The 13,159-nt window shown below is 37.3% G+C and overlaps 1 protein-coding gene across 2 annotated transcripts in view; it reads right to left on the reverse strand.

Annotated features, from left to right (window-relative positions):
- The window catches only part of LOC138175901 (reelin-like), a 566,655-nt gene extending 554,376 nt beyond the window's left edge, over window positions 1-12,279 (reverse strand). For both annotated transcript variants that reach the window (XM_069106558.1, XM_069106557.1), the window contains exon 1: window positions 11,712-12,279. In XM_069106558.1, coding sequence (XP_068962659.1) covers window positions 11,712-11,937 — 226 coding nt within the window. In that variant the 5' untranslated portion in view covers window positions 11,938-12,279. The remainder of the gene's footprint in view (window positions 1-11,711) is intronic.
- Between the last annotated feature and the right edge of the window lie 880 nt (window positions 12,280-13,159).

A 13,159-nucleotide genomic window follows, 5' to 3' on the forward strand; every position in this document is an offset into this window, starting at 1 on the left:
TAACTACGGAGATATTTGTTTCAACACGTCTCTCATTAATATCAAGACAGGCATTTTGGTAGAGGCTTGTCAAAAGCTTTCACTTCTAATATGGGGTATGTCCTGGGCAAAGTCCAAATGAAAAAAAAGGTCTTTTAAAATGTTAAGATCCTCCAGATACTTTTGTTTACATATTGAATTATGGCCATTGCATCAAGTCCTAGAATATTACAGAATCTCTTAACCACCAGTCCCAAAGAGGTCAGGCTAATAATTCATAAAGAATGCCTATTGGTGAGTCTGGGATTTATAATTGGACATAGATTTATTGGGTTACTCTTATCAGTATGTATGTTTTATAAATATAAATATAAGTAGGTCCCAGAATTGAACGAGAGAATGGTTTCAAGTGCATTTGCACAACTTCATAGAGGTTAAAAAGATTTCTTGAGTTTTCTTGAAAGAAAAAAAATATTCTTCTAGAGATTTTATAAAGCTACAGGTCATGGAAGCCTCTAATCTGAAAGTTTTAAAAATTGTCAGTGACCCAAAGGTCAATGCAGAGGTATATGGTGGAAGTAAATAGCCTATTAACAATGGTGGCCTTAATGCAAGAAGTGCTATAAAAGAAATTTTCCAGATGTGTGATCAAAAAAAATGGTGCCTGGAATGTAATGCAAACAAGGTACACAGGTGAACAGCCTGAGTGCTGTACAGATAGGTTCATAATCTTAAAAGACATAGAGAAAGACCCCCACCATGTTTAGTGGCTTCTCTAAGGTAAATAGGATAACTAATCATGGAGGGATTGTGACCTCTACTATTAGAGGAGGTACCCACTTTAAAGAAATTACATGTCTTTGGAAGAATTGTTTCCCCCTTGATTTCTTATAGCACTATGACTCCCAATAGTTTTATTTTTAATAAAAATAATTGATTAAAAATTCTCACAATATTCTTGATTTTTTGGTTTATCTTGGTGGTATTCTGATTTTTTAGTCTAATGCTATATCAGAGGAAATAATTTACCAAATAAATTATAATTATCTAAAAGTGTAAGCTCATAAAAAAGAACAACATATTATCCTATTGAAATTACATCCAAGATTTCTCTGCATTTGAAATCAATTTCTAAATTTTTATTTTAATTTCTAAATTCCTAAATTTCTATTTCAAAAACAGCTTTCATTTTTTCAAGTTTTTGTCTTGATGTCCTCTAGTAATGTTCATTTTTAATGCTTATTGATTATTTATAATCAGTGTTTGAGTTATATTTTAGATAAACACAACAGAATTGTACCCTTTTATCTAAAAAAGCCCAAAATGAACAGTTTCTTTATGTTCTTTCACCTCAAGTGCTGGATGTATACCTGTTATTTTGCAGGGTGAGAAAGCAGGAAGTGTTTATGAAAAGAAAGGAAGTATGAAAAAGACTGGAAATGGGATCATAGGATATTTCAACACTCCTAACAAATGTGGCTTTATCACTAAAGGAAGGTTACATGTTCCTGGAGGTAAAATTGAGCTGCCTGTTTCCTTTGCTAACTATATAGCCAGCAAGAGAAATGTCAAATCTGGACTTGGTCCTAGGGCCTGAGCCAGATATAATAAATAAGGTTAAAGTTGGGCATATTTCACATTTATGTCTCTGTTTTATATCCAGGTATTTTAACCCATCAACAGGATTTTCATTTGTTATAATGGAATTTTAAGGAATGAACCTGTAAGATGAACAGTTCAGTGAAAATAAGTAGCACCTCATATTTAGCAATTGTTCTCATTGGAGGTCTGAACACACACACATGATGATAACAGACTAGAGAAAAGTTATTAAGCTCATATCAGTATTTATTACTATGGGGGCCTTCTAGAGCTACATCCGAGCACATCATCAGATAACTGTTATCTCAACAGACTGTTTTTAAAAGATCAGGCCTCAGTCAAACAACCATTCAATAGAGCAAAAAATAAAACTGAGCTTGGTTTTTGATGGAATTTGATGGAATCCATTAATATTTTTTATAACATTGTCAGTTAGTAAAACAATCAATCCTATCTGAGGGATAAGTGAGTCATGTGTCTATGAGGGCCAGATTTTTTTTGTCTTGAACAATCATTTGTGTTTAAGCACTTTACATATATTATCTCATATATGTATATAGATACACACAAACATGTGTATATGTACATATTATACTGTTTTTCATCTTACATTGCCAGATTCCTCTACTTCAGCACATTCCATTCAGAGTTCCTCTTAAAATGTGCTACATGTTGATAGAGTTAAAAGCAAATGGCTATCTAAATAAATTATCCCTATTTATTTGGAGAAATGTAATTGTAATCCGTACCTAGAAAGAAGGGAACAGACTAAATGGACTTTTCTTTAGAGAAAAGTTGTAGCTGAGCTTTACAGTCCTAAAGATATGAGTACTTCAGATCCAAGGGATATTAGAGGTTATCTAATCCAATTGCACAGTTTACAAATAAAACTGAGGAGGCCCAGAGGTGTGAAGAGATTTGCCCAAAGTGAGCTGTGGAGTTAATTGGTCATTGACTTGGGACTAGAACCCACCTCTCCTGGTTCCCATCCTGATGCTCCTCCCCCTACATCATGTGATTTCTCCTGCTACAGTCTCTGCATCTTGGCAGTTTCCTACTCTTGAAAGATCCCATTACCATATATAGATATGTAGACAGGTGTGCTACTCAACACACAAACATATATAGATATAAATACATACAAATCTTTATTTAAAGAAAACATCATGCAAAAGAAATAATAATAATAGCAATGAAAATAATGCTCAAAAGGAAGCATTTTTTTTTTTGCTTTTTGGAGGGCAATTGGGGTTAAGTGACTTGCCCAAAGTCATACGGCTATTAAGTGTGTCAAGTGTCTGAGGCCCAATCTGAACTCAGGTCCTCCTGACTCCAGGACCAGTGCTCTATTCACTGTGTCACCTAGCTGACCCCAAGGAAGCATATTTCTGCACCCTGAGAAAAGTTTTAAGGTTTCTGCAAATAATACTGTTTTAGAAGTCACAGAAGAACTAGTTGGTGTATTGATTGGTTGATGTGTTGATTAATTTTGCTGCACTTTTTTCTCTTTCTTTTTTAAACTTTTTTATTATGTTGGTTGGCTCATGGAGGGGAGGGGAACTGGCATTTATGTAGTGCCTAGTATGTGCCAGACACTGTTAAATGCTTTTACAGATATTACCTCATTCAATCATCACAACAACTCTGTGTGTAGGTGCTAGTATTGTTATTACTCCCATTTTACAGTTGAGGAAACTGAGAAAACAGAAGTGACTTGCTCAAGGCTATACAGCTAGTAAATGTCTGAGGCTGCATCTGAACTCAGGTCTTCTTGATTCCAGGAGCAGTGTTCTATCCACTCTACCATCTGCTGTCTCCAAAAAAGATATTAGAAAATGAAGATGACATAAAAATAAAAGGTATCAACAAAAATTTAAAACTCTTTTAAAGAAGGCAAACATGATATTACTAGTAAATTCAAACCAAAGACATTACGCAAACACCAAAAGATTATCTAGTCCATGAATGTGGAATTTTTTTCAAGGGGAAGGGAGGGAAATAGAGGATACATAGAAGTCAAATAATTTTTAAAAGAGTGAAATTGAAAGCATGATGTTTGAAGTGAAGCCAGAGAAAGGAGGAGAAAGGAAAGGGAGAAATAACAAAGGGATGAGATGGAGATAAGAGAAAGCTGGAATGGCAAAGAAAAATGAAGAGAGAAGAAAGAAAAAGCAATGATACACACAAGGAGGGGAGAAATGAAAAGGTGGCAGAGGAAGGAAAGGAAAAGGTAAATAAAGGATAAAAGAGGAAAATATGAAGGGGAAATGTCCAACATTGGAATGATAAGGGTGAGGGAAGGTGTAAATGGAGGAAAAGAGAGACATGTAGGAGGGAGAAAAAAGGAGAAGGGAAGAGGGCAACAATAGGAAAATGTGGGAGAGGAATCACAGAATGAGTAAGTAGGTGTTAAAGTGAATGCCTCAGCTAGAGGCAAATTGCTAAACTGCTTTTGTCCTCTCCTTTAATAAACTTGGCCATCCACAGGCTTCATCAGACTACCAAGAAGGTCCAGGACATACACAAAGAACTTCTGTTTTATATTTTAAAACTATCTGATTACTTTTCCTCTGTCCAACACCTAGCCCTCTATCTGGTATACTTATAATAAATGTTTAGTGACTCAGTGACTTTGAGAGATTGTTTCCATTATACTATGAGGCATAAAGGCAGTATTTGGAATCACTTATTTCATTGTTTTGAGTCTTTTCTTATCACCACTAGTACTTTTGCCCAACCTCCCTCTGCCAAAAAAAAAAAAGAGAGAGAGAGAGAAATCCAGATTTGTATTCTACTTGGATCATAGTGGAAATAATAAATAATGGGAAATGGACCCAAAAAAGGTTACTAAAAATAACTTTGGGAATAGCAGAGCTCACCACTTTGCATAGCTCTGTAATTGTTTTTGTCAAGTCTTCAGAAGATCTGCTCTAATTAGACAGGCCAGTAACACACAAAAGTGGAAACTATTCTCTGCCTTGCACACTGTTGCTATCACTAAGAACACCATGGGCAAATCACTTAATTTCTCCAAGCTTGTTTACTCATGCCTCTGACTTCCCTTCTAGCCTTGCATCTATTATACTATCACCTAATGAATTATCAACAACTCATAGACTATTTGCTAAGAGCCAAGGTGGACTCATACACTTGGCAAGCTAGTGATTTGACCATCTACACTGAGTTAAAAACTCAATTACAATTTGTTGAATATATTATTTGTACAATAAGATAATACTCACCCTGGTGCTTCATAAATTTTTGAAAATGTGGATAATCTATCAAGCTTTTTCCCCTGACTTTTCACTTGTTTGTTTTAGTGTAGTTGAGATTCAGTCCATTATAGACATTCTAAATATATCAAGAAAATCTTCCATGCCCATGCAATCTCTCTTCCTTTTTTAACTCTCAGATAGGGAATTAATAAATTTTTCTGTTATATTTGACTGTAGTATTTTAAAATATATGTGTATGTATATGTGTGTATGTATGTATGTCCTGGATTCAAGTGTTGCTCCTGAAACATACTAACTGTATGATAATGAATGACTAATTTTACCTCTCAACAGCCAAGGTAATACCTTAAGACTATAAGTTATAGATCAGCTGCCTATCTGAATCAGTGGACAAAAATTCTACAGCAGCAGTTCCTAAACTGCTGAAATAAAAGATGTGGAAATGAATAAAGAATACGTACACATATTTTGGGATATAAATATATATGTATAATTTCTACTTCTTCAATCCTTTGATCTTTTAAAAATAGTGATCTCATCATCTGTCTACCCTATATATTTGTCTATCTATACCTATAAGTACTTATATGTACACACACTTTATATTTATATAAATATATGCATAATATTATGTGATGGTATTATACCAAGGAATTAAAAAGTAGAAACCATTTTATTTAACAAGAAATATTTAAGGTATTATTGATTTTATTTACAATTGTAGAAATTTAAAGTAAAGTGCTCAGTTCTTAGATTGTATTTGAAGACTTAAGAATAGGTAATAAAAAATAGCTTTGCACAAAAGATCAATTCTAACATAATATGCAACACATCCAAGGAAAAAATTACTACCAAGAACTGACAATGTTATCAGGTATAAGTTTTCTGGAAGCATTTAGAAAATTTATGAAGGTTGATCAACATCAAAAATTTTTTTTGTAAGGGAAATATTTACTTTTGAATAAAATTTGAGGAAAAATCAGACAAAAATTGAGTTGAAAATATTTGTTGCAAAACTTTCAGCTTTATAATTAGCAAAAGGAATTCAAGATAGATTCCAAATAACTCTATTTGTCAGAAAACTTTAAATGTTGCTACAACAATATTTCTTTTTTGTTTCTCTATATTTAAAAAGGATACAAAAATTAAGTAGTAAAAACTCTAGAATGAGATAAAGTTTCACAAAATTGGTGGAGAACTGACAAAAGGAATGATTTCTAATAAACTACTGCCATAACTAATGAAAGAATTTCCATTTAAAGGCAGTTTCATATTATGATTCTGAAGATATGATTAACCAGTTTGCAACTGGAATTGTAAATCACAAGGAGAATATAAATTATACAATGTAATATTTATATCATTTAAGTGATGAGCTTGGAGAAAATCAGTTAAGGATATTTGAAAAAACTGTCAAGAAGATGAAAAATGTAGCAAATAGAATAAAATTCCTAAAAAGTATTCATCTTTCATAGTCACATACTATTAAAATGGAGCTGCAGGTCATTTGCAGAATTTATTTGATAAATTATTTAGGAAGTTTAAATGTGCTGTTTTCAGAAATTGGATATGTTGCAGTCATATAATGAATTAATTAATCCATGACCTGATCAATATGAGGGTTAATTTATTAATTGCATATTATTCTAGCTTAAATAACTATGTCTTTCCATCAGAAAAAAATGAAGTTCCAAGCATACATCTTTAGAAATTAGACCAATGATATTTAACACTACTGTATTTTAAAAGCTCTCTATCTAGCATTACTTTTGCCTCCAACTCTTAGCAACCAGTTGATTCTAGAGTATTTGTATATCTGAAAATAACAACTGGTAACAGAGAAGAACATTAAATTCCTCGCTCTTTTGGTTTAAGTGACATTTTAGAGATGGGAAATTTATCTTCTTTTCCTCTATGTAAAATATTATATAGATTATATATAAACCCACATATACATATACATATATGTTAATGTCCCCTTCCTTCTCCACAAACCTTCGCCTTTATCTGTGTAGAGAACTCACAGTGTGGAATTTCCCTCCACAGATCAGTAACTCAACTGTAAGGGATACTGAGAAAGATTAAGTGACTTACTCATGCTTGCACAGCTAGTATGTGTCAGAGCAGAACTCGAAACAGGTCTTCCTTTCTCCAAGATCAGTCATCTGTCCACAACCCCATGTCACCCTTATAACTAGATTAAAAATGGAATACAATTTCCTTGGAAATAACTGTGGCAATTGTTGTATCATTAAGCATATACAGTGCAACACTAATCCGAAGCATATGATTTTGTCAGGATTAAGCTGTACTATGGGAAAAAAAAAAACAAAATATGTTTGCCATGTACACAGTGGTAGATACAGAATCTCTCTCACTGTAACATGTTAAGCCTTCTAAGACGAGTGTTGCAACAAGGTTTAGTGTATTTGGAAATTAGACAAAACTGTCATTTGAAAAATGCAAAGTGGAATCTTTCATCAGTACCTCTTCAGCATCTAACAGTCTTTTTTTCTTTGAATTCATCTCAACAGGCATTTATGAAATGCTTACTATATTGTGTGCCTGGTCCTTCTTTTATCACAGTTACTGAGTAAAGCCATATTTATGAGTAGGCAGGGCAGGCAGTTGCCCATTTTTATGATTTCAGAAGGGCCAAGGGTATCTCCTACAATCTCAACATACCATCCCCATTTACTCAACAATCTAAAATTTCTTTAAAAGAGAACAAAGAGTTCGAAATAAAACTCTAAACTATAAATAATCCATAGGAGAGGCAATTGATTTCAATTTACCTTGAGGTATAAATTAATTCTATTAGAAGGCCCTTTCCTTAGATCATGCTTGGATGAGAAGGAAATGGAGGGACAGAGAGTGTGACAGGAGAGAAATAAAAACATGCTAGAAGCAACAAAGCAACCTTCATCTACTTCACCAATTTTGTGTAGGTGTGTCCCTCACACAGACAAATGAAATAAATACTACATGGAATGGCAGCAGTCAGACTTCTATTTCCTATTGCATTCATCACCAATAAAAATGCCATGATGATTGGGGTTAAGGGACTAGGTGGTAAAGGATGTATGGCAACAGTGTGAGACATTTTTAAAAAAGGAAGCTAATGGAATTGGGGCAAGAAGGGTATTCTGGAATGGTTGCTTTTATCATATTTTTAACCCTTCTATCTCAACATACTATTTACTGAACAATCTTCCTGAAGATGTTCTACGTTTAGCTACTAGCAGAGAGGCAATAAGGTTCAGTGGATAGATAACTGCTGTCAGATTCATGAAGATGAGAGCAAGCCCCGCTTCTGATACACATTGGTTGTATGACCCCGGGGAAGCAATGTAAGATTTCTGGGTGACCAGACAACTCAAAGCCTCTAAATTTGAGAGCAGTTACTGGCCTGCATTGATAGAGGGAGTTTCCCCACTGGGTTCTCCCTACACAGATAAAACCACAGGTCCAGAAAAACAAGTACAACAAAAATACTAACAAAAATGCAGTATAGGGCTGCAAAAAGGAATGCTAGATTGGGAATCAGAAGACATGGGTTCCAACCATTTCTATCTCTGTCACTTAGTATGTATGTGATTTTATGCAAGTCACTTACCCAATCTAAGCTTAATTTTCTTCACCTGCAAAATAGGGTTGAACTAGATGATCATTAAGACCCATTCTAGCTCTGATGTATGGTCCTACATATTGTCATATATTGTCACATTAATGTGACAAGAGATAAAGTAGTGGATTTGGTATAGATAGATTGAGAGGAAATACTGATATCCCTGAAATGAGAAACAGAGCTCAATGAAACTCTTCATAGCTACATTCATTATTAGTCGGTGAGGTACAAGTGCTGGGAAGAGATAGGTAGGGTTTAAAATTTTGGAGTCCTAAAATTTCTCCAGGTGCTCAAGTCTCCTTTATCCTTTGATAAAAAAAATAATTTAATAAGATTTTCAAAATCAATACTATAAGCCTCAATGAGTCATGAACTTCAATGTATTTTCTCATGGCTATTTTTCTTCCTTTTAAAACCCTTAGATACATCATATGCCATAGGTTTCAAGAGGTGGATTTTGGTACCACTATCATAAAGATCTTTGAAAGAGCAAGTCTGGACCACATCACCTTTACTCCACCTCCTTTTTTAGTTAAATAACTTCGGCTTAGCCTTAACTAGTCATCCAAAGGTAGTTTTCCCCATTACAAATGCTACATTTTAAAAGTTTTATACATTTAGAAATAGGTCAATGTGAAAATTTAGAAAACAGCCTCTAGACTTCAAGAGGACTTTGGTTGGGAGAGGGTGTGGCTACCCTCTATTAGCTATCATATGATTCAATTGTTTGGGGAACAAAAATATACCTGTTGCCTCTTTTTCAAATTTCTTTCATGTATACATCATTTTTAATGACTTAGAAAATAAGTTGACTTATTAGACTTATTAGTAATCAGTTCCAAAATCCTAAAAGAAAACCATATTTTTCTAAATACAATTCAAATGATAAGCTGTTCTCAAACTCCATCTACACCAATTCAATATTTTGCAATCCTTCATAATAAAATGACCTTAATTAGGTGATTGGAAATTAAACCAATTGAGAGAATTTCCCAGCAATAAGGTTGTGTGTAAATTCAGCTGTGTTCCAAAATGTCAAACTTCAAGTATTCAACTCCATTCTAACCCTTTTCCTGTGCTTAGCTCCATTTCACACAGGGTATCAAGGGTATCAGCCTTGACCTGAAATTGGCTAAACTGGCATTATAAGAGAGAGGCAGATAATATTTTCATTAGGTTCTCTATGTGCCAGGCTCCATACTTCCAAAAGCTCTAACCCCAAAGAAAGAAAGAAAAGGAGAACTGAGGGAAAATATCAATGGTATGAGGCATTGAAAATCAGTCTGCTGCATCGTATAAGGCAGTCATGATAACATTTATCAAATACTATGGTTTTGCTCATTCACATTCTTGTTAAAGCAAGAAGTGGAAACAGAGATTTTACATGGTGCCAAAGACCTTAGTCCCTTCAACAAGTATGCCAATTCGTCTTTTTTTTTCCAGGATAACAATTTAATTTCCCATTATACTAGTTCATTTTTAAATTTATTGTTGGGAATCAAACCCAGATCTTTTCTATTACAGACAGCAAGATAAATCTACCTTTTAGCCAAGCTGTGGTTATATCTGACTTGACACCATCACCTTCAGATGTTATAAGCAAACACCTCTAAGGGTCTGGGCAAAAGTCAATCACTCCTTCCTTCACAGTGCTATTGGTTGATCCAATTAAAGTCCAGTTAAAGTAATTGGTGACCTCTGGATAGAACCACATAGCAATTGGATTACATATTTGTCAATGAACAGTCTCCATAAAGGAAAATGAATTCTCAAAAGTCTGAAATTCTACCAAAGAAGCACTGAGCTTCATAGAGAAAGCTACCAACTGTACCCCAGAGAAGTTGTCAAAGCATTGTTTTAAGTATTTTTAAAAGCCTTTTCTTTACACTTGTCATTGTAAAGTTGAAAGGAAGGGTGTTTTCTAAAGGAAAACTCCCAAGGATTTTAATAATTTTTCTTTGTTTATTTGCATATCTATCCCACATGACATCGCCTGTAGTTTATTATCCTGACATTCCAGACATCAAAGTGATATTAGAAACTGAAAGTATAAAGAGGCCTTATCAGAAAACAGTTTCAATCAGATTGGGCACCAGTATTTTCATATCGTTAAAAATCATAATTAAATCAATATAATAGAGTCTGTCAACTACTTGCAGGCTCTATGGGAGTGAAATATTCAAAAGTCTCAGCAGGAGTACAGAAAAAAAGGGCAATGTTATTACTTTTTCATTTTACTGAATCCGAGGGCTTAATGCATTAGAAAGACAGTTTTAATAATTATAAGCATTATACCTAAATGTTATTTAGTACTATGACACATAACTGTGATTAGAGTGCACAAAAAATTTATTACACTTAAAATGGAAAATTTATATCATAAAGTACTTAAACTCCCACCTGGTCTTGGAACTGTATAGATACATTACAAGCAATGTCATTAATGGATTAGCCTAAAAACAATATAGGAAACATCAGAAGAATTGGTTTTAAAAAATCAATCTTTTATTTCTGAAACTGGAAAAAAAATTTTTTTGCTCGAGAAAAGAATAAAAGAGCATTGTCAGAGAAACACAATATCACTAAGCAGCTCTGGGAGGCAGTCAGATTGTATGAATTAGGGTTGGTTGATAGCGAAAGGGAAATATGACGGACCCCTGGCTAGTTCACAGCAGGAACTTTGCAGAGAAGCTTGCAGCGCCGGGCATATGCAAACTGACATGGTTCAGCCTGTCAGCCCTACTCTATGTAAAACATTAAAAGGCCATGTCAGCAGCCTATCCCTACGGCTACCAAGGGAGACGTTTCCTGGGTGGATGGGAGCTACAACAAAGGTCTGGAAGCTAAGTACTGAGGGGAAGCAAACCACACGCTCCTGGCCATTTAAACAAGCCGGGAGGCAAAAAGCCAGGGAAACCCCGGGAGGGGAGGGAGAGAACAGCTACACTAACTGGCAGAATGACCGGACTTGCGGAGTGGAGGACCAGCTGGCTTAGTAGAGCTGCAGGGTGAGGAGATAAGGAGCTGTTCTGGTTTTTCTCCCTCTTTGCAACTAATGCCCAGTTCACTACTTTGTTGTCGACTAACTTTGTTCTTTCTCCTCAGAATGAGCTGTGTGCTTTGGGAGTTGGGGGAGGGAACGGGAAGGTGGCAGCTGTTCTTTAAAAACAAACAAACAAAAACTATTCGGGCAATCACCAGGAAGAAAAAGGGGTGCTGGTCCTAGAACACAGGCTCTGTGAACGTGCGCACGCTGAGGTACCTACCATGGTATTCTTGTCCAGGTACATAGTAGCTTGGGTTTCCCGCAATGTGCAGGGAAATGAGAACTTCTCCCTGCTCCCCATCCCCTTCCAGCTCCCCGTGGTGGGTGCATAGGAAAAAGAAGGGCGAGAAGCGGGGGTAGTAGCCCACCGCCCCCCTCACCCTCAGCATCGCCCCCAGCCACAGCGCCAGGAGGAAAGTCCAACGCTTAGCGAAACTCCGCTCCATGCTGCCGCTGCCGCTGCTGCTCCCGTGGCCGCCGGCCCCGCGCGGAGCTCATTCAGTTTGGGAGAGGACGGAGATGCTGGGATGAAGGCGCCAGGGCAGAGGGAAGGGGGAGGGGGGGGGGCCGGGGCGAGCTCCCCTCCGGGAAAGTTCAGGCGCTGCCGATGGAAGAGGAGGAGGAGCAGGACAAGGCGACTGGGATCCGAAGTTTGCGGTCGCTCGTGGGGTTGGTGGGGAAGACTGTCAGCGGACGGCTGCGCCTCGGCTGCCTCCGCGCGGACACCCAGGTCCAGGAGTGGGAAAAGCTCCCGCCTCCTCTCCACACCTTCTTAAAGCCCCGGGCAGTGAGTCCTCCCCCCTGCACCACACGTGTCCCCGGCCCGGCTATGCCCGCCCTCGCTTCCTCCCAGCGCTCGGGCTCTCGTTCCCTCCCTCTTCAGTCCCTCCCTCCCTCCCTCCCTCTCTCAGTCTCTTTCGGGCAACTTGGGAGGAACTGGACGAACGCTCTGCTGGGTTCAGGGGTCCGAGTTTGCAGGAGAAGAAGGAGCGGAGTGGTGGAGGGAGGGGCTGGAAAGCGAGGCTGTGCGTGCTGATTGGGGATGCGGGGGCGGGAGGGGGGGGGAGAAGATCAGGGAGATAGAGAAACAGCGTTAGATTGGATTATTTATTTTTGCCCAGGTGTCTTGGCAAAAGAAGAGATCATAAAATCCCATATCTCTTTCAACTGAAAAGGGGATCGAAGAGGAAGGAAGAGATAAGAGAAATGGATGCATGCATACACTGGAGACGGGCAGAAAGCTGGTTGGGAGACTCAGGCCCCGCTCCTCTTTCTTTGTCTGTATTGGTTGCTCTTCCTTCCTTCCAGCCTCACAGCCTCACCGCCTCACCGGCTCTAGCCAAGACTTGTTCTGATAAACTGCCCGCGGAGGCTCAACCTGAGAGGACACACCTAGAACCTGCTCAGGGTCCACTTGCTTCCTTCCCTTCCAGTCCTCTCATCTCTTCTAGCATCTCCACCCCACCCTGCTCGGTAGCTCTAGAACCTCGTCTGGATCTAGTTTTAAAATGAGATTAAACGAAAGTAGAATTGGCATCTTCAAGTGTTGCCTGGAAATAATGATTTGTGATTCCAGGGTGAAGGGGAAATGTGTGGTTAGTGGAGGATGTAGGTAGGACTCAGCAATGACTCTTCTTTGGACTGAAATTTACTGTTTATTGTTTTTGT

Source organism: Petaurus breviceps, unplaced genomic scaffold (genome assembly GCF_028583685.1).
Source record: "Petaurus breviceps papuanus isolate PSGF00001 unplaced genomic scaffold, PetGlider_PUasm1.0 79, whole genome shotgun sequence".
In the NCBI taxonomy this organism is placed as follows: Eukaryota; Metazoa; Chordata; class Mammalia; order Diprotodontia; family Petauridae; genus Petaurus; species Petaurus breviceps.